General features: G+C 42.3%; 1 protein-coding gene across 2 annotated transcripts; it reads right to left on the bottom strand.

Moving 5' to 3' along the window:
- Positions 1-9936: 9936 nt before the first annotated feature.
- Positions 9937-19668, bottom strand: EFCAB1 (EF-hand calcium binding domain 1). Of its 2 annotated transcripts, XM_036264289.1 has the most exons (6): positions 19513-19570; positions 15421-15579; positions 14457-14561; positions 13586-13737; positions 13207-13311; positions 9964-10023 (listed from the first exon to the last, which is right to left on the bottom strand). In XM_036264289.1, the coding sequence occupies exons 1-6, from the start codon at positions 19568-19570 to the stop codon at positions 9964-9966; spliced, it is 639 nt and encodes a 212-aa protein (XP_036120182.1). The 2 variants fall into 2 exon arrangements, with proteins under 2 accessions (XP_036120183.1, XP_036120182.1); XM_036264290.1 differs by lacking the exon at positions 15421-15579 and having other exon boundaries at positions 9937-10023; positions 19513-19668.
- Positions 19669-21361: the final 1693 nt, after the last annotated feature.

Here is a 21361-nt window from a genome sequence, read left to right as displayed (position 1 = left end):
CCTCGCGGCAGCTGAACTGCACCTGTCTTGGCTCCTTTCAGGCACACCCACCTAGGACGCTGATTCTTGGCGGAATTCCAGAGCTCCTCAGGAACTGCAGCAGACTGGGAGCCAGGGCACTGAGCTTTGTCTGAATGCTGGAAGGGGTAACCCAGGGAGCACAAGATGATAGCCCTTCTTGAGAAGGGGACACTGAATAAGAAGACATGTCCAAAATCCAGAAATGGAGCCAAAGCCCACAAATCTTTACATAATAAATCAGCAACGTTTATAATGATTTCATTATAAGATCTTATAATGATTACATTATAAGAGCTAACATTTATTGAGCATCCATTATGTGCTAGGCACCATTCTAAGAGAGCTTACGATCTGTTCACTTCAGTCTTCACAACCATAGGTGATAGATATTCTGATCCCTCCCCCCCCATTGCAGTTGTGTAAAGTGAGGCACAGAGTGGTCAAGGCACCTGTCTGGGGCCACACAGGCAGGTGGTGAGACCAGAGCACCAGTCCTGCCTGGCTGCAGAGCCCACCTCCAGCCCTGGCCATGCTGCCTCCCAGCGCAAAGGCTTCTGCAGGTGCTGTGTGTCCATGGGGTCTGAAGAAGGGCATCCTTTCCCCAGCGTGGTGCTGAGTTCTGGCTCAGTGGGCTTACCAGAATCTGCACATGCTCGGCCCTGACTGATGTGGCTGGGAGGGCTGGGGTTGGGCAAAACAAAAATCTTGGGGGCCCTCTAGCTCAAAAAGCAGTGGCAGCCTTGCTGGTGGTGGCAAGGGGGCAAGGGCATGGGGGGCATTTGCTGACCCTACCCCCCTGGTGCTGGGAGACAAACGTATTCCACCCATGCTAGTTTCCTGTGTTTAAGGAACTAAAAGGCTCACCATCCCCCACTCTTTCTGAGTCCTGGGGTCCAGTCTTAAATTGTTCTATATTATGATTTTATACTATAACTATTCACACCCCCAAACCCAACACCCCATAAAGAAGTGCCCTCCCCATTCAGCATCAGAAGGGATTTCATATTTTTGCATTCTTGCCCATGAAGCAACAGGTCCTGACAGGGCATGTGGTTGGAGCAGCCGCCTGCATGCCCGAGGCAGACTGAGGCAGGCCAGGAATGAAAGGGGCGGCGCAGGCCAGCCAGAATCCAGTCACCTGAGAAAGAAGGAATTCAACCTGGAATAATCCCTCACCCTCTCCACATGGGTGCATCTCTCCCCACCCCGCCCAGATGCTGTCTGCCCTCCAGGAGCTCCAAAGGCCTGAATGTCAGAAGAAAGATTCAAGCAAACAAGGGGAGCCCCCTCCACATGTGGCTTCCCAGGACATCTGGGTTTGGGGATAAGCTTGGGGAGCCACACCTCCTCTTGCCTGGTGGCTTCCTCTGCCCAGCCCTCCCACTGCCCCTCCGCACATCCTCATCCTCCTCCCCTCTGGCCTCTCTCCAGACGCAGCGCTCTGGGCTGTGCCACCACCGACTGTCTCTGGGTTCTGTTTTCAGGGGATCAGATTGTTCTTGCGGTCTTCTCTGAGTTTTGCTTTGGAGACTTCTTCATGCCCCAATACTTCCTTTTCTGGCTCACTACTTCTTTTCCTTGGTTTGTAGCCCAATCTCTCACCCTGATGTCCATTCCTCCTTGTTCCTTTGATCACAGCCATTGCTCCAGCAATGACAATAACCTTGAGTTAAATTTATAAAATCTACCAGGCCGGTGTAGCTCAGTGGATTGAGTGTCCTCCCATGGACTGAGAGGTCCCAGTCCGATTCCCAGTCAGGGCACATCCCTGGGTTGCAGTCTCGATCTCCAGCAGGGGGCGTGCAGGAGGCAGCCAACTGATGTTTCTCTCTCATCTGTGTTTCTATCTCTCTCTCCCTCTCTCTTTAAATATATATATTTATTTAAATATATGTATATATTTAATTTTATAAAATCCAAAATATCATCATAGTTTCCACATCTCGATCCCTCCGTTCTCTAATAGCCTTTTTCTGAGTGGAGGTGAGGGGGGAGACCAAATAGTGGGAGCTTGCAAAAAACACCAAATGAATCTGTTTCTTTCTCCTCTTTCTAGCTGAACATGATAGTTGCTTATTTGCAAAACTTTCTCTGATTACAGGTCAGAGAGGGACAAAGAGGTCCTTTAGCAAAGAACCACTGAGCACCGACAGTGTGCGTTAACCTGTGCTGTTCCTGGGATGAGCCCAGAGAACTCAGGTAGCATTTGGAAGTTCGGGGCTTCCGAGCACTGAGGTGGAATGCTTCCGTAATCATTCTGCCCAGAGATGGCTGGGCAACAGCAAACAGATGTCCAGGGTGGAAGGCAGGAGGGCAGTGTGAGCTGGAATCAGCCAGCTCCCCATGTTCACCATGGCCTCTGGGGAGAGGAGTGCCCTCCAGGCGTGGTGGGGTCGCAGGGGGCCGGTGGGGTGAGCCCACTGCCATCACCCCTGCCCTGCACAGTCTCACCTCCTCTGACTGCTCCTCACTTCTGGGGCAGCTCGCATGTGTCATCAAAGCCCCAGAACTGGAGACTCCACCAAACCACTCCCTCCTTCACCCCCTCCCGCTGAAAACTGTAATCTTGCAGGCAGACAATGAAGAGAGGACAACTACTCAGGAAAACGCGTGGCTTTGGAGACTCAGGACATGTCCCGACTGCACCTGCAGGTTTTCCTTTCCTGGGGCCGATGGGCCCTGGCTGCGCTGCACCTGCCGCGGGCCAGCTCCTGCCTCTGTCACATACCTGGTGCGGGCGTGCAGGCCCTGGCCTGCTCTGCATCCTGCTCTGCCTGTGACGACATCTCTGCACCTCCAGCTCCTCCCGGGCAGCAAAGCCGGCTGCTCTGACATCCGCCTGCTGGTTTTCTGTAATTATATGTAAAGAGAGGGAAAAGCACCCCATGCTCTTGCTTAGCTGTTTTCTTTTCTTTTTTAAAAATAAGTCTTTATTGATTTTAGAGAGAGAAGAAGGGAGAGAGAGAGAGAGAGAGAGAGAGAGAGAGAGAGAGAGAGAGAGAGAAACACGGATCAGCTGCTGCCTCCTGCAAACCCCCTACTGGGCATTGAGCCAGAAACCCAGGCCTGTGCCCTGGCCAGGAATGCAACTGGTGACCTCTCGGGGCATGGGATGACGCTCAACCAACTGAGTCACACTAGCCAGGGCTTAGCTGTTTTCTTTTTTTAAATCATGCCATAAAATCTTTGCCCCTTCTCAGGTCATCTTTTTTGTCACATCATCCTAACCTCCTTTCCTCTCTTGGTCCCCTTTCTTTCCTCCCCTGCCTGCTTCTCTGCTCCTCCTCCTGCTGCCCATGCAGGACAAGTCCAGCCTGGTGTCTTCGATCACACACGCTTGCACGTGGGGACTGCCTCCTGTGTGCAGATTGCTCCTGTCATCGGCGTGGTCTGCAGGTGCTGGGTGTGGTGCGTGTGCATCATGTATAAATCCAGACATGGGGGCTTTCAGGGTCCTTGGAAATAAAAAGGGGTGCCATTTCCTAGTTAATGACCGGCTGTAATTCCTAGGGCGCTGTGTTCTTTTCTGCATGTATATGAATCAAAAAAGAGTAGCAAGTAGTATTTAGAAACTCAAAGAGGCAAACAGCCTGTTTTGTACTTAGTCAAATTTACACTATTCGATTTAAGAACGTAGCAAGCAGACTGAGGTGTGAGTTTGGGTAGCTGGAGCTCATATGACTTGGATTCAAGTCACTGTTTACTTAGGATTTTAGACTTTTCCCCTTTCTTACAAACTATGCCTTTTATTAATTTCTCTTTATTGTTTCAGCACCTTGGAGCCTGCATCAACTCTTAAATGTGGTTAATCAGGACCATAGTCACTCGTCACTGCCAATGGCTTTGGAACAATTGGTATGTCACAGGATGAGAAAGTCAAGGAGCTCCTCTGTGTCTCCTAAATGGGATGAACCACCATTTGCGTGTCTGTGAGCTTGCGATGACCAGGATGTGTGCACATGCATGTATTAATAGGTCGTTTCATAACACTAACTCTAAGATCGTAATTTTCACGAAAATGCTAGTTATGTTTACATCGGAGTTTTATCCTAGTTTTATGAGATCCATTTCTGTATGTAAGTTAGATTATTAAAGATACTTTTTGAGATATCCTTCCACTTCTTTGACTGGCTGAGTCACTTGAGCAGTATCATACGCTTGGTCACATGAAAGGGTCCAGAGCCAGCGTCTTTTATTTCCAGGTTGTTGGCATTCTTATTTAATCATTACTTATGAATTTCTATTGAGAACATAAGTGTACACCAAGACCGGGTACACAGTTCCCTGGCTAATGCATACCTGTAGTAATCTATGTATTTATATCATAGTTTACAAAATAGTGTCATAGACATTATCTCATTCAATTATTACAAAAACCCTGTGAGATGAAGGCAGGGAATAGGTATTATTCCCATTTTACATGACGTGTAATTGTTGGAGTGTTTTATAGACTATAAATAGGGTGACCATACATTCTTCTTTGTCTGAGATAACCCCAAATTACATTGTCCTGATGTAATTATTAGCATCAACTTTCTCTCAATATCATCCCAGTTTGGATGACAGATCACATGGTCCCTATCAATCTGTACATCACTTTTCACTTATTTTAGGCTTTCAAAGTTCATGTAGTCTGTGCATGGCAATGTGGTCACTCATGACAAAGAGAGCGTCAGAGCTAAAGCCTGGTTAGGGGACTGAGCTGCAAACCCAGTACAGCGCTACTAGCTGCACACCCTCAGGCTAATACAGTGACCTAATATGTTCCATATAATCATTTCCTGTGTTTGCTGCTTGATCACATGGCTTCCTGTCATTGGCATCTTCTTTTCGTCCAGAGAGAAGTCTTTCTCTGACACTGCCCGAGATGCCCGAAGACACATTCCTTGCCGTCTTCATTTGAGGAGCCCAGCCGTTTCCTCTCCTTCCTGCAGGATTTCTGCTATTCTCCCAACGAACCAGCAGTGACCTCAGCGGCCCTGCTTGGTTGGCACACATCTCACTTTTGCCTCCGTGCTGACCTTGAAGTTGTAGTCTGACAGTCTGGCTATTATTCACCAACATCTTGGCAAGGTTCCAGCCCAAGGTTCAGATCGATGCTGGTACCAAACATGGATGCTTCCAAACTGGAAACTTCAACTAAAGAAAGAAAATTCCAAGTTGTTTCAGATGAGATGAGTGCCCCGAAGAGTTGTCAGTGGTCTCACGCCCACACATGCATTCCGTAGCCCCACCAGGTAGTCTTGAAGGGGCATCTGAGGATTCTTCAGGAGCCTGGAACTCCAACTTACTCCAAGTCTCAGGGGGTATGGATGGCAGGACGAAGAGATGTTGTTTTACAAAAAGGTCTCTAACGTTAGAACTGGATGAGATCTGAATTGTGGCTTTGCTCTTTACCAGTGTGGGACACTGAGGAAGTTTTTTGATTTTGCTAAACCCCAGTTTTCTCTATCAGTAGGATAACTGTTCAGTGATGTTTATGTTTACCTCTTAGGAGTTGTGAGAAATGAGTGAGACAATGAATGTATTATTTAGCATAAATACCAAAGTTTTCAGTGGACTTTTGTATTGTAAAAAACAGTGCAGAAATTATGGGGATTATTTTATTCTGCTTTATGACTGTACTGTCTATGGAAAGGATTCATTGAGGAAGACTTGACCAAATGGTTGTGTGAATCTTCTGGACTTCCCTGTGCTGTGAGGCTAGTTCCTCTATCAGGAGGGAGGGACTGAAGTCCTAGGGGTCAGCTGCAGAGGGGACGAATGAATCCCTCTGCGGACACCCATGCCATTCCCCATCCAAAGGCTCCCTGTTGCCTGGCTCTACGTTGGGCTGTCCCCTGGGGCCACGCAAAGACTTTAGATATGGGGACAGGAGAGAAGAAGGTGCGACTCGGGTTACGGAGAGACGGCCTACATTTCAGCCCCTTATTCAGTGCCCTCTAAGTTGACAAACTTCTCGCCCAGGGAACTCTCTGTGAGTCCGGTTGGGGTGCACAATAGGGGCAGTGTGGGCTGACCAGGCGGGGAGGGTGAGCACGAACAAGAGGGTGTGTGTCTTCGGGGGAGAAATACATCCCTGACAGATTAGGCAGGAGGCGTGGAGTACACAGAAAGCCACAAATTGCCGGTGATGGAACTGTGAGCAGTTAACGACGGTGTGCGGTAACGACACTGACAAGGATGTTTGAAAGGTAGAAGCAGGCTTTGTTTCACACCCAACGTTCCCATTAGACTTCCTTCCATCTCTGCTCCCGTGCAGCGGAGCGCGCTTCCTTCAGGCGCCTCTCAGAGGAGGCTCAGGGTGGCCGGGCTGTGCCTCCTCCTGCAGCGGCAGCTGGGACCGGAAATACTTCCCAGATCATTTCTTTACTCTGAGGACAGGGGGCTGCAATGCCAGAAGAGACAAGTAGTTCACGTCTACCTCTTTTTACACTGTTGCCAACCAATCCCCACGGTTTGATGAAGTGTAATTAACATGTATATGGGTTAAAGTTTTATTTTATTGTGTATCATGCATAGTGTCTCCATGTCAAAAGCAATTCCCACCCTTTCTTTGCAATACTTGGTGGGAATTAATCATCAGTTCTGGATGACTCGGGGGGATTAGGGAATGATTCTGTATAGAAGTGGACATGCTCAGATAAAATACATTAGAAAACGCCTGGCTGGTGGGCTCACTGGTTGAGCATTGACCCCTGCACCAAGAGGTCGCCGGTTCTATTCCCAGTCAGGGCGCATGCCCAGGTTGTGGGCCCGATCCCCAGTGGGGGGCATGCAGGAGGCCACCAATCGATGTTCTCTCTCATTGATGTTTATATCTCCCTCTCCCTTCCTCTCTAAAATCAATAAAGAAAAAATATTTTTAAAAAATACACTAGGAAAAATGTGCAATCTAAGGAACAGCTCAAGGAAACCTCTTCTAGACATTACTGTCTTTCTAGTTTCACAGTATATCTAATTCCCTTTAATAATACCCTTTACATAAACATTTTATAAATTTTGGGGGGCAGGAGAGAAGAAGGCAGGAGAGGGACTGTCACAGTGAACACAACAGTGACGAGTGATGACAGCTGTCACACGCGTGGGGTCCTCATCATACAACACGAACAAGGTGAAGGCAGGGCACTTGACCCAGACTATTTTAACCCTCATGGCTTAGCACAAAGTCGGAACTTAGTGGATGTTTCGGATGATTTTATAATGCAAGAAATCGCTGGCTTGGCTTCTTACAAGTGCAATCTTGTACCCAAAGATATTTACAGGTTAAGAATGCAGGACTGCCAGTTTGCAGTGGCAGTTTTTAAATCCTGTAGTTAAAAAAAAAATGTACGTGATTGTTTCCCAAACAGAGTCTCTCTGAGCTGCTGGCCAGGTGATGCTCCCCTCTCCAGAACGGCTGGGAAGACGAAGCCAGAGCGTTGAGAAGTCATGGCAGGAAGGCTCCCCTCAACCTTCCAAATTACACCTTTCATCCGGAGTCCTCACCCAGCTGTCCCCGAAGGAGGCGGACACAGGGCTGCGCAGCATGGGCTCAGTCTAGGGAGGAGGACTCAGGACAAGCCTGGCGGCAGGAGGCAAGGGGCAGCAGAGCTCAGAGCAGGAGGGGAGAAATCTCTTCCTCAAAGGTGCTCTATACTCAGATGACCCTGCTCTTAAGTTGAGTGAGTTTTCAGTGTTAAAATCATGTATGAATTGCTACAGCAGTACAATTAAGAGAATCCAGAAACCTAGATATACTAGCAGAAGAAAATGATTCGGGCAGATTATGATGAGGAGCGGCCAAGGGACGTGCTCTGTCACATACAGGAAAGCTCGTGGCCAAGCTCACGTGGTCTTAGGTCAAGTACTGACATCCCCTTAAGTTTCATTGAAATTATATAGAAATTTTTAAGAAGATTTTTAGTTTTAAATAATATCATGCAATAAAATGGTTATTCATATGAAAGTTGATTTTTAATCAAACTACAATAAAAAGTTTAGGTACAGATATATAAGATTCATTCTTTAAATGATGAATTAAAAACATGGTCAATTATGGTCCATGATACTAGGAAAGAAGTTAAAAGAATAATCACCATATGGAAAAAAATTGGCATTGTCATGCACTGGCCACAGCAGGCCTTCCTGGAGGGTAATCCGGTCACATGTGCTAGAAATCTCAAAATTATACTGACCTCTAACCCAACGGTCTTACATTTACAAACTTACCCCATGTAAGTACCCAATGAGGCATGTGAGAAGATTTAGGTATAAAGACAGTTAATTTTGGAAATTATTTATAATTGCAAACTGTGAGAACGAGCCGAATGTCAGGGCAGGGAAGTAATTTGATGACGTCCACAGCGATGGAGCCCCGGGCGGCCAGTACGAGTGAGGCCGTAGTTGCCGACAAACACCGAGTGACCTGGGGAGATGCCCGTGATTAGTGCCACACAAAACAAGCGGCTCACAGAACATTTTCACTGTGACCTCCTAAAGTATACACAGAGCACCTTCAGAGGACCCAAAACAACCTATACCAGAGTATTAGTGAATAATTTTATTTTATTTGTTTAATTTCCCAAACTTCTGAAGTATTCTTCAGTGTATCTCTATTCCTTTGTAATCAGAAAAATACAGTAAAAAACATGGTGTGTTGCATTATTTATACATAGTCAAGACAGAGAGATTGTGTCAAAGTCCATCTAAACAACAATCTAAAATTTTAGGAGAATACCTGGACAGTGAAATACCTTTATTTCTTGGAATGGCTTATTCCACTTATTGGTAACTGTCATTGTTCAACACTATATACTCTTTTGCTCTTAATAATGTACATGTAGTTAAAGGTATGTCATATCCAAGTAGCTTCTAAATATTTATATGTTGACAGAAGAGACATCGGCTGCTTGGACATCCTTACTAAAGAGATAGACAGTAACTCATGGAACAGAACAGGCCCCATCTTCCCATGCCTCCCTCCACAGGTCCCTGCTGGACAGTGGGGGGCAGAGGGGCAGCCAGGTCCCCTTATAAAGAAGTACACAAGGGGAGTCCCAGGCAGTGAGGGGATCCCACGGAGGTATGCCCTTCCATGGGGACAGAGTGGACCTGAGGTCGAGAAGCGGAGGGACCCGTACAGGCCCCCAGCTGCGTGCAGTGCCGGGGCCAGGGGCAGCGTAGACTCCAGAGACAGGCAGAGAGCGGTGCCCGTGCATCGTTTATGAGACTCCAGGAACAGCACTTTCCTCTTCCCCTGCTGCCAAGAGTTTGGATTTATCTTGTCGTACTTGGTGCTTTTCACCCACGGTAGTTATTGAGAGTCCGTTATACTGACTGCTGGGACAGATATAAAGATGAGAGTAATGAGACCCCTGCCCTCAGACACCTACAATCTAGTCAGGCTGAATGGCAAAGCCTCAAACAATAATATAGATCATATTAAAAGAGGCTACATGTTCCTTTCATCTCTCTGAATCTCCCTCAGTGCCTGGCAGAAAGGTACTGACATGTGAAATGCCGGCATCCTTTGATGCCATCTCAATGATTTACTGCTTCAAAAGATATCCAGTATTTTCCATTTTATTATACCTAGCATTTTCCTGACATGAAGAATATTTGCCTTAATAATTGCCTTATATAATTCAAAATTATATAATCTCACTATTCATTTAATTAATCAAACATTTTATGCCAGTTATGTGCTTCAACAGGCGACTAGGTATAAAACCCCTCTAGCAATGTTAAACCCAAACCCAGCAACAGCTAATAAAAACTTCTTGTCTTCCATCCATTTTACTTGGTTCTTTCGCCAAAGCTGAATGATATACATAAGTGAACACCCTTCCCCACCCCAAACACACAATTCAACATAATCTTTCTGGGCTGAGTAGAAAAAAGTATACAATACATACACACCTCCTTTTTTACTTGCTTGAGACAACACAGACATTTAGTTATTCACACATCGTTGAATTCATTTGGATCTTTGAATATGTGGGCTTCAAATTCCATCTGGCTCTGTAAAACAAAACTGCTCAAATTAGGACAGACTTCCAAAAAAGAACAAAACAAAACATTCGGTATGTGTCCTTTGAAGAGACACAAGATAACACAGGAAGAATGGGAATCGAGACCTTGCGATACTCCTGCATTTTCTGTTCACTACAGATGGTGACAATACAGACTATATTCCAAGCACAATACTTGGTGTGGGGTCACCAAGATGAGCCAGACTGCATGACCCAGCTCTCCGCGAGCCTCCAGCCCAGTTCAGAAACTGATGAGCTTAACCCACTGAGTGAGGACTGCAGCAAAGGAAAATCACAGCAGACTCTGGGGGCCAGGAGCACGGAGGGGATGACAGCCAGGCTGTGGCAGGGGTGGCGGTGGCGGAGATGCTTCCTAGAGCAGGAGAAGCTGGCCTGACAACTGGGGGTGGAGAAGGAATGTGGTCCAGTAAGATAAGAACCGAAAAGCTGAATGCTTGGGATTTGTTAACAGGGAGGGTGTGAGGACCTCAGCAAGAGCAGGTTAGGTGTGGAGAGGAAAGCGCAGTGGTAGTGAAGGTCACAAACATGGACAATTTTTTCAAGAACTTGACTTGTAAAAGAAAGAAAGCCGTTGGACAGGAAATAGAAGCAGGTGTGACATTAAGGTAAGAGCTCCCCTTTTCTTACTTTTCTTCCTTCCTCCTTATCTCTTTCGTTTTCTCCCTCCTTTCAAATCCTTCTACCACTCTTTTCTTTTGCAGATGGGACAGGTTTAGACCTGTTTAAATCCTGATAAGATTTTAATGGTGAGAGAAGAAGGTAAAGACAGAGGGTAAAAGCCATGGCCAGGTTAGCTCAGCAGTTAGTGTCAGCCTGCAGACCAATGAGACTGGGTTCGGTTACGGTCAAGGGCACCCTGGCCCAGGTTGCAGTTCATCCCTGGCCCTGGCCATGTCATGTGACACGAAGGCAACCAGTCGATGTGGCTCTATCGTATCGATGATTCTCTCTGTTTTTCTCTCTCTCCCTCCCTCCCCCTCTATCTGATGATAAATAAAAAAATATCCTCAGGCAAGGAATAAATACAAAAGATATAGGGTAAAAGTTATCAGGCACTTCTGAGATCTATTCATCCATCCACCCATCTATCCATCCATCCATCCACTGAACATTTTCAATGCACCTTCCATGTACTTCACACATTTTATGGGGAAATAAGGTGGAAACAAGACCAAGTTCCCATCCTCAGGGAGCTTATAGCTATACAGTGAGAGAGACAACAAGTAAATGAGTCAATATAGTCTATGCAATGATGAGAATTATGAAGTAAAAAGAAGCAAGATTACAGGATGAGGGAAGGGGTAGTTAAGATGGTCAATAGTATTGGTGCACACTGAGGAAACAGCATTTAAATAGAGACTGAATGAGATGAGAGTCTGAGGCAGGTGAAGGTCTGTGGAAAGGGTGTTCTAGACAGAGCTACAGGAAATGGAAAAGGACCTCAAGAGGAACAGCTAGGTGGCTGGGGTAGCTCCAGGGGTGAGAGAGATTAGGAGATAGCACAATAGGTGGTTGGAGAGAGAGAAAGGGACCGCTGTAAGAACATCAGAATCCAAGGAGGGGTTTTGAGCAAGGGAGAAGCATGATAGCATTTGTGTTTTTAAATATACTGGGTATTGTGACAACAGTGGAAGCAAGAAAGCGAATGATCTGGGGTAGGTGACGGAGGATGGCAGCTTGATTTAGGTTTGTGGTCAACAGATGAGTGGAAAAGAGATAATATTCAAGGATGTATTTTGAAGGAGCAGTGCTAATGGTACTTTAAAAGAAAAATAAAGAATGACTCCTAGGTGTTTGACTGAACAATTAAATATATAGAGTGTCATTTATTGAGATAGAGAAGATTTGGGGAGGGGCAAATTTGGGGGGAGAACCAATAATTTTATGAGATTACTTACTGGATATGTTGATTCGACAGCTGGAGATACAGACTAGACCAGGGGTAGGTATATGGTAATATTTATATATCAAATTATTCCACCTGCTTGAAATCTTCCAGTCAATCCCCATGGGTTCAAAACAAAATCAAAGCTCCAAGCTCCCTTGGGCTTGGCCCTTTTATGCATCTCAAGCCTTATCACTCATCATCAGATTCATACCACACCAAATACTTTTCTAACAGATTCATTTCTCGTTCTCTCTCATTATATCATCCCCTTTGCTTTGGGTGTCATTTATTGAAATAGATTATTCATTATTCTTCTCTGTTTTGACCTAGCTGACAATTGTATTGTTAAAAACCTAGCCTTCCTTTTGCCATCAGCCATTTACGTCAATCGATATAGCTGATTTTGATGTCCTCTTCATGACTATCATAGTATTATACACATACATCTATGGACTCTAGAACCAGGGTACCCAGGGTACTCCACATTGTTGCATGAACTTGGACAAGTTGCCTAAACTCTTCAAGCTTCAGTTTCTCATCTGTAAAGTGAGAATAATACTACTACCTACATTATAGGGTTGTCAGGGGAATTAACTGAGATGATGTGGGCCATAGTGCTTATGATACTGTCTGGCATAGATGATACGTCTGTATACGCCATTAATTATTATAATAATACTTATCACACTGTTGAGTAATTATTTTCATGTTGTTTTTTCCCAGAAAAATATTAACCCTTGAGCACTTTCATCTGTGCTTCTGGCCCACATTACGCTTCAATAATCGTTTCTACATAAATGAATGAGTTAATGAGTGAAAAGACAAAAACAATAGCATGGGGCTACAATAGTACTATGACATGAACTATCAGGTTCTTCTTAAGTGGGCTTTCTTGATTTAGGAGCTCTCTCTGTGGGTGAAGGTGATTCATCTGATCCATCACTTACTAAACCAAGAAGACTTGGGTTGTTAATCCTACATTATATTTGGTCACAGTTCAGTAAAAATAATATATATATATATACATTTTTATTCTTTAACTGAGGATGTGTTTTTATGTAATTTTTAAAGAGAGAGAGAGAGAGACAGCAATGTGAGAGAGAAACATTGGCCAATTGCCTCTCACATGCACCCTTACCAGGGACAGAACCTGAAACCCAGGTTATGTGCCCTGACTGGGGATCAAACCTGCAAACTTGTGGTGCACTAGACAGTGCTCCAGCTTCCTGAGCCATGTGGCAGGGCAAGGACATCTTCCTTTACCTTTGGATCAGGGAGACACGGTCCAAAAGCTTCCAGGAGAAGAGTCTCTTCTCGCACAGCTTGTTCGTAGTCTGAGAAGGACAGTTTCCCATCATGGTCGTGATCCTAGGGGTGAACATCCATCTGTCAGTCAACATGTCAAATACTTATTGCAAATGCAACTGTCTTTTCATGGTCAAGTGTTCATGGAAAAAGGTATTAGAAAAACGAGACTAAGTAGTAAAATTGGAAAGAACTATCAATAATATAATCAAAGAGCACAATCCCAGTGTTTGATTTCATCCAGCAGTAAAGCCATATTTCTATAATTTGAATTACTGTTTTTATCCCACAACTCGCCTGTAAATTTTAGTATAAAACTCAAAATTGCAAAGATTACCATTTTCTTCAGTGTTATTTCAACCAAATCTTTGATTCCTTCATCGGGGTCTTCTTCAGATGGCTGTTTGAGAAGGCTGTTCTTCAACATGTGGAACATTTCCTCCTTCGAAATGAATCCGTCACCATTGAAATCAAACACTTCAAAGCAGTCTTTAAAAAAAATCCAACTATGAATTTGATACAGTCCATAAGGTAATATTTGCTCTGATAAAGTTTTCAAGGCCAAGGTCTATATTGATGTTCTTATTAATGCTGCAGGCCTCAACACAGCCTAAATTCTAAATGCTTAATGTTCACTTGTTGAATATATGCAACAATTCTTAGAAAAAGTTTCATTGCTCTCGGATATGGAAAAGCATGACAAGAAACAATAACTTGAAAATTTTCATCTTGAAACTCTTGGAAAACTGATCAAAATATATTTTTTTAATTTTTATGTTTTTATTAAAAATTTTAATGTTGACATAATTCTTAAACAAAGTTAATCAAAATTAAGAATTAACTAAGAATCAAAACACTAGAAACAATATTCTCTACTTTCATGGTTATAATTCAAAATATTAAATACATAAAATTCTTAACACCTTTATATGTAAATGCATATGTACATGATTAGCATGTGTAGCGTATGCTTATGCAGTCTTGCTTGATATGAATTACTTTTCAAAACCTCTCGATTTTCCTTCTAATTCATTTTTTTAAACCTTTATTATTGACTTAAATTTGCTCCATAATAGAGGCAAATGGAATTTCAAACCAACCAACTAACCAACAACCTACTTCCCTGGCTGGGTTGGAGGAAATAGATTTAAAACTTTTAGATATGTTAATCAAAATGTGCAAACCAGTAAGATAAACTAAAATGTTACATTTCATTTTTTCTTCCAAAGTTCCTCGAAGAAACAGTGATAATCCACATATCCACTCTGATACGTTTACACAACCATCGTTGTCTTTATCAAAACTTCGGTATACTAAAAAGAAAGAGAAGTAGAATGTAATACTTGTTTGCATTTTAAATCTCAGTAATGTATCTACAGTGGTACTACTCACTTTTAAAATTTAAACAGAACTTCAGGATCATATGGTCCAACATTCTCATTTGACAAAGGAAAAAACTAAGATATCCTTTATTTAAATTTTACACTTTCTCCTCACATTTTGTGAGAACAAAGTAAATTCTGAATATATAAATATACTAATCATTAATTATTAACATAGAAATATGTTGGTATATTAAATACGTTGCTATATTACATATAATATATAATTTTTTACTTTTGTTATCGACAAAAGTAATTGTTTATTACATAATAGGACTATATCTTAATTCTTATTGAAATACTACCAACGATGTAAAGACACTTAAATGTCCTTTTAAAACTATTCTTATATTTCCTAAGAAAAATAGGTTTTCTGATTTAAAGTAAGGGAAATCTAACTATTCAAGCTGACTTTGGCCACTTCTTAACTACACAAAATAGAGTGGATACTATTTCCATCCCTATGGTCTTTTTTCTTAATTGAATTTCTGGAGGTTACTTTAGTTAATAAAATTATATAGGTTTAAGGTACATAATTCTATAATACATCATCTATGTATTATATTGAGGGTGCGTGCACCACCCCAGTCATGTCTTTTTCCATCATCGTATACCCTCCCCTGCCTCCCCACTCCCATTTCCCTCTCCTATGATCATTTTCTTGAATATAAAATTTTTAATTTTATATTCAAATGAAATTGGTAATACAGAACATTAAGCTTTTTAACAACAGTATGTTCAAACTCGAAATGTTTTTTTCAGTTATGGCTGGATTTGTATTTCTTCTCACCTCTGTCCATAATCATGTCATCTGTCATTCCAAATGTCACATGCAAGATGTTTCGAAATGCATTGCGATCCAGTCCAATGGTCACACCTGGCCGCTCTGTGGCATCTCCCACCAAGTTATAAAAAAGATTTATAAGACATTGCACTTCAAATTTGTTAACTGTGAAAGAATAAAGTTAAGATATAATAAAAATGTATTTTAATCTTTAATTTTTAACTTAGATTTTGCATTAATGAATTTATAGACAAATACCATCAAAGCTATCAAATATGTAGTTGTCAAATGAAGACAATCCTGTTATTTTTAAAAATCCTAACCCCAGAATATGTTTTTTTTTTTTTTATTTTTAGGGAAAGGGAGAGAGAGAGAAGAGAGAGAGACGATTGGTTGCCTCCCCTACAGAGCTCCAGTGGGGATCCAAGCACTGTAGGTACTGCTCTGACCTACAGCGTATCAGAAGACTCGCCTTCCAGCTGAGCCGTGGGCCAGGCAGAGGACAGTTTGGTTTTGAGACGCATGACCCTTATGTTCATAGAGGATGGCTACTACAGAGGAGTCTTCACTAACAGGAGAGAAACCCTTCCCTCCAACATGAAACAGATGCTCGTTCAGTTGCACTTAGGAAGGAGAAGACAGTGTTAGCCAAGTTACCTGAATAATGATTGTGGGGCCACATCCTAAACTCTATGGCAGTAGGGACATGATTCAAAGTAAGCATGGTAATGTTTAAGAATGGTAACTTCCCCCCAGCATTTTGATTATAGGCTTTCATGAGCTCTATAACTTGACATTTCCCTGGAAATAGATGCTAGGCTCCTAAAAGTCAGACAACACTTTTATTTCATATTAGTCTTAGTAAATTCATAAGCCAGAGTTTGAAAATAAAAAGCACCCATTTTCAATTTAAAAAAAGCATTTAAGCATATTTTAGCACTACTGTGGTTCTTGTTGCAGATGATAGGAAAATTAACATGCCACAATTTGGTATTACTTTGGATAAAGGCAAATTTTAGTGAAAGAATATACATACACACTTGTATAAAGGGTGGTGTTTATAATCCCTGGGCTAATTATGTGTGTTCCAATCCTAATTTGAGATAAATGAATGGTCACTGCCTAGCATTAAGAGCATAAAAGTGAGTTTAAATATAAATTATAGTTGTAAGATGGGAATGACTTCATTTCTAAACAAGACAGAGTACTTTTTAAAAGAAGAACAAAACCTGTGTGCATGTAAAAGAAGACAGAACATAAAAATGGAGAAGTCATATCCAATCCTACAGGTAGGGACAGGTTTGAGTGTGATTTTTGGTTTGGGATACCAGAATGTAAGAGGAATATTGAAAACCTTAAACAACAAGTGATTTAGAAAATAAATTAAATAGCAGACAAGAGTACAATGATTATAATTTTTAAAAGAGCTATTAGTTGCTGTAGAAAATGGTATATCAGTTTGTAAAAAAAAAAAAAAATTAAACACAGGAATACTATGTAATCCAGTGATTCTACTTCTGGGTATATACCCCAAAGAACTGAAAGTGGGAACTCAGATACTTGTACATTAATATTCATAGCAATAATATTGGCAGTAGCCAAAGATGGAAGCAATCAAGTGTCCATTGATCGGCGAATGAATGGATAAACAAAATGTAGTATATGCGCTCTATGGATGAAACTTGAAAACATTATGATGGGTGAAATAAGCCAAACAAAAAAGAACAAATACTGTGTGGTTTCACTTATATGATATACCTAGAGTGGTGAAATTCATACAGACAGAAAGTGGAATGGTAGTTGCCAAGGGCTTGGGGAAAGGGGAAACAGGGATCTATACTATAATCTGTAGAGTTTCAGTTGGAAAACATGGAACATTCCATGTAGATAGATGGAGATGAAAATGTTGTGCAATAATTTGAATGAACTCAATCCACAGAGTTATATACTTAGAATGCTTAAAATAGTACATTTTAAACTCAGTTTAAAAAGCTCTAAAAGTAAGAAGGCTGTTGGTTGGGGAAAAAAAGCCTACATAAAGAATGACTATACAACATCCCCTTTGCTAGCATTTTATGTTTTATTTTTTCCAACTCAGCTGAAATAAAAAGTAAAGGGATCAGACTAATAAACCTCGGAGGAAGGGGAGTGGAGAGCGGAAAGAGATAAACCAGAGAACTTATATGCACATATGCATAACCCAGGGACACAGACAGCACTGCTGGGGGGGGGGGGGGGCAGGGAGGACAGTGTCAGTGAGGGGGAAAGGAGAAACATCTGTAACAAAAATAAATTCATTGATTTTTTAAAAATAAAAAAATAAAAATAAGACAAAAAAATTATTAAAGAATATCAGCTTAACTTATTACTCAAAAGATCCAAGATTAGCCATAAGAAAACGTTTCTTGCTGAAATGTTTCTTAAATTCTAGAATACAATACTTAATAAAATTAAGAAAAACTCAAGGATGGGATTTCATTTTTTTTGACTGTTTTGACTATTCTTCAGATTGTATCTGCAGAATGGTGGATTAACTAAATGATCACTGAAGATACTTTCTTTTTCTTCTCTGATTCCACAAAAGTTATCTATTCAATCCTAGTAGGGAAAGGTTCTCTGTTTAAAGAAATTTAAAATTATTATAATGTCAATGACTAAAACTAATTCTATAGAATTTAGTAATCATCAAGGTTTTTCAGGCTCACTTTAAAATTTTTATGTTAAGTACAAAAAGAAAAAAGAGTTTCTCCTGCCATGTTTTTATTGATCTTGTAATAGACTCATCCCTTCATTGTTCACAGGATGTCTGCTTGCAATACATTACAAATTTACTGAACAGGGAGTAAATTAAATTCAGCATTGTATAGTGAAGTTATTGCATTTTTATTCAAAATATTTGCAAGAAGTTTTTTAGAAGGTCTGGTCTTCTCCCAGAAATGGAAGCATTTTAAGAAAAACAACAGAACAAAACATCCATCAAATTATAATAACCATAATAATGTCTTAAATTATGGAATGACTATTTTTCTAAGAAGTTTAAGATGCTTATACATACCCCGATCTGTGTTTACAGCACCACTCTACTAAAGAGACTTTCTTATTACTCACTGCATTATGCACAATTACAATGAAAAGGCCCTAGATCCTGTCATCTTTATAACTACATTAAAAAATATTTGTTCCTCCTCCTTTGCACATCGGGGTAGTCTTGGGATTATGGCTTCTTCTATTTGTTCAGGTGGTCAGTAGTTTTGCAATCTGCACACAATTTATAAACTTGCTCATCTGACAATATCTTCGCCTAAACCATATCCTTAGCTTCCTGGCATAGGTACAGGTCTGTTTTTCAGTCTGAATATAATTCTAAAGTTACCTATGAAATTCTAGGATCACCTTTTAGAATGTACAGTTGGAGCAGATATGTTTAATAGCTGCTCATCTGGTCACCTGCAAAGTCTCCTTTGCCTTGTGACCCAACCAGCAACTGGAACGAGGAAATCTAGAGTTGGGAACAGAGTCTTTACCGTTTGTTTAGCTTTGGTGAGATTTTTGGTTCGTTTCCTCCTTGCTCTGATACAGGTTTCTTTCCTAAAGGTGCTTAGTCTTTGATAACCGTTTCCCCTCATGGGTCTCTTGGTAAGCATCCAGAATTGGATCCTGACAGTTTATTTGCTCTAGAAAGCCAGAATGCAGGTGTATGTTGGCTGTGCTCCTTTTCTTGAGTGCCTGGTTTTTAGTACTTATTTTACACCTCTGTCTGAGGTTAAAACCACATGTGTCCCCTAGGTACATAAATCATGTTTCTATAATGTAAAGGTAAATTATTAAGAAGAGCACCTGAGAAGCAAGTAGGTGTACTTGTGGGAGGGCAGTACCAGATGCCTAGACACCTGGATACTGATCCTTAAGATCATTGGCAGCCACAAAGCTAACACCCAGGTACTCTCCTGCAGACTTCTCTTTGGGGTGCTGGAGGGGGCTCCATGGACCCTAAGGCATGGAGGTAGAAAGCTGGTTGGGCAGAAAATTTTAGCACAGGGTAGGGCACCAAACCTGGATCAGAAACCTCAGATAGTCCAGCACTTGGTTCTTACTTACAATGCTTGCAGTTTTTGGTTAAAGTGTCCGTCAGCTTCTGCAACTTCTTGCGGTTCATGCCGGGCTCTCAGGGAGTCGGGCAGCGGCGGGAGTCCAGGGGCGCGTGGCTGACGGGACCCTCTCAAGCCCTGGGCCTGGGGAAAGCGGCCAGGTCTCCATGGCCAGGTGCCTGTGGGGCTCTAACACACAAAGTGGCCATGGCAACGCCCTGGCCGGCTGCTGATTGGTTCCCTGGTGCGTGCACCGTCCTAACACACAACGTGGCCATGGCAACGGCTGGGCCAGTCGCTGACTGGCTCCTGGGGCTGGGGCGCGCAGTCCCCTTGGAGGGTCCTGGCCAGGCGCATTGCGGACTGTGTTCTGACTGACGTCGGGATTCTAATTTTTCCGTTGTTGCTAGCTTTGGGGTTCAGAGCCCCTTTGATGGACTGCACTGTGACTCATCAAGGTCTAAAACATGCTGTGCGCGCTGTGTAAAAGGTGTTTGGGGTGGTGAGTGCTGCGCTAAGGACGTTTAGATCTTCAGGGAGATTTGGGGAAGTGGAGCAGCCTCGAGAATTAGCAGGTGTATTATCCAGACAATTGTTTTATGGGGTACAGAAGGGTGAGAAGAACTTGAAGCAGATTTTTGTCTTACCATCCCCCCCCCATTTATTCTTAGAGGTGGGGGGGGGGCTGTCAGTGGAATCTGGGAAAAATTACTGGCAATTTTTAAGGTAGTTAAAAAGGCAGGCTTCCCAATAAAGAGGCTGACAACTGCCACTTGTCTTTGGGGTACAGCCCAACCTTGCTTTTCTGAAAAATATCCCTTTAAGTAAAATTGATCCTTTACTTATTTGAAAGGTCTTGCGACAGCAGACAAAGAATAGTTCTTACATCTTTAATGTGGGAGGACATTCTACTCTTCTTAACCACAGATGGAACAGCCTCTTTGAATTAGGACAACAATAAATGGGTTCACTCAGCCAGGAGTACAAAACCCACAGTATTCTCTACTTGTCTAACTTCAGAGGGGAAAATACCCTTGAATACAAATTATTTTATAGTATACATATGGTCATTGTAAGGCTGTAAACAGAAAAATTCTGCCAACCATGAGTAACAATCCAAAATAAAATAGTTTAAGTAGTCCCTGATTTTCTTTCTTTGTTTTATTTGTTTGTTGAATAAAGAATCGGGATTCTGTTGACACCAGAGCTGAGGATGCTTGGTGGAGGCAGGAACTGTATTATCCTAAAGACAATTTCCTGAGAACAGTTAACCAATACAAAATGATAATGATTGTGCCTTTCCAATAGTTTTCTGGTTAAATAGTATTCCTGTATGTCTTCTTGTCTAACAGCTGTGACATTTCTAATGAGGTGGCAGAAAACAACTAGGAAGAACTGGACATATCTAATTACACTCACCTGTGAAACCATAGTGGCTTGTAGCACATATTTAAGACATAGAAGTTGTTGCAATGTTCATTTCCAAAGACACATAGCCAAAAGAGAGGTGGTGGTAGTTAAGGGAAGCCGTGGGCCCCACCTGTTTCTGCTAGTGGGTCTATTAAGAACCTTCTACAAGGTTTTCTGAAGGGGCACCCTGATGGCACAGGAATCTGCTGGGGGGTCACATTGCTGGGCCTGTTCAGGCATCTCTGCACATGCACTGGGATCTTGTTCGGGAACACCTAGGGATGAACTAAACAGTTCTTAATTCACAAGCTTCAGGCCTAGGACGCATCAACCATGTTCCCTTGAAGTGGGAAAAAAATGAAGTAAGGACAGTACCACAGAAGTTTGAAAGTATGAATCAAATCTGCCTTGGCCGGTGAGGCTCAGTTGGTTGAGCGCCAATCCTGGGT

This window comes from Molossus molossus, unplaced genomic scaffold, assembly GCF_014108415.1.
Source record: "Molossus molossus isolate mMolMol1 unplaced genomic scaffold, mMolMol1.p scaffold_m16_p_16, whole genome shotgun sequence".
Lineage (NCBI taxonomy): Eukaryota > Metazoa > Chordata > Mammalia > Chiroptera > Molossidae > Molossus > Molossus molossus.
This window is presented reverse-complemented; position numbering and strand designations above follow the sequence as displayed.

Bases quoted from the DNA above. Each gene is read 5' to 3' on its own strand.
- EFCAB1 (XM_036264289.1), bottom strand. From the start codon at position 19,570: ATGAACCGCAAGAAGTTGCAGAAGCTGACGGACACTTTAACCAAAAAC. The intron at 13,738-14,456 runs GTAACATTTTAG...TTTTTTTTAAAG, and splicing joins TTTGGAAGAAAAAATGAAAT to ACTGCTTTGAAGTGTTTGAT. The intron at 10,024-13,206 runs GTAAAGGAAGAT...TTTGTTTTACAG, and splicing joins CGTGTCTCCCTGATCCAAAG to AGCCAGATGGAATTTGAAGC.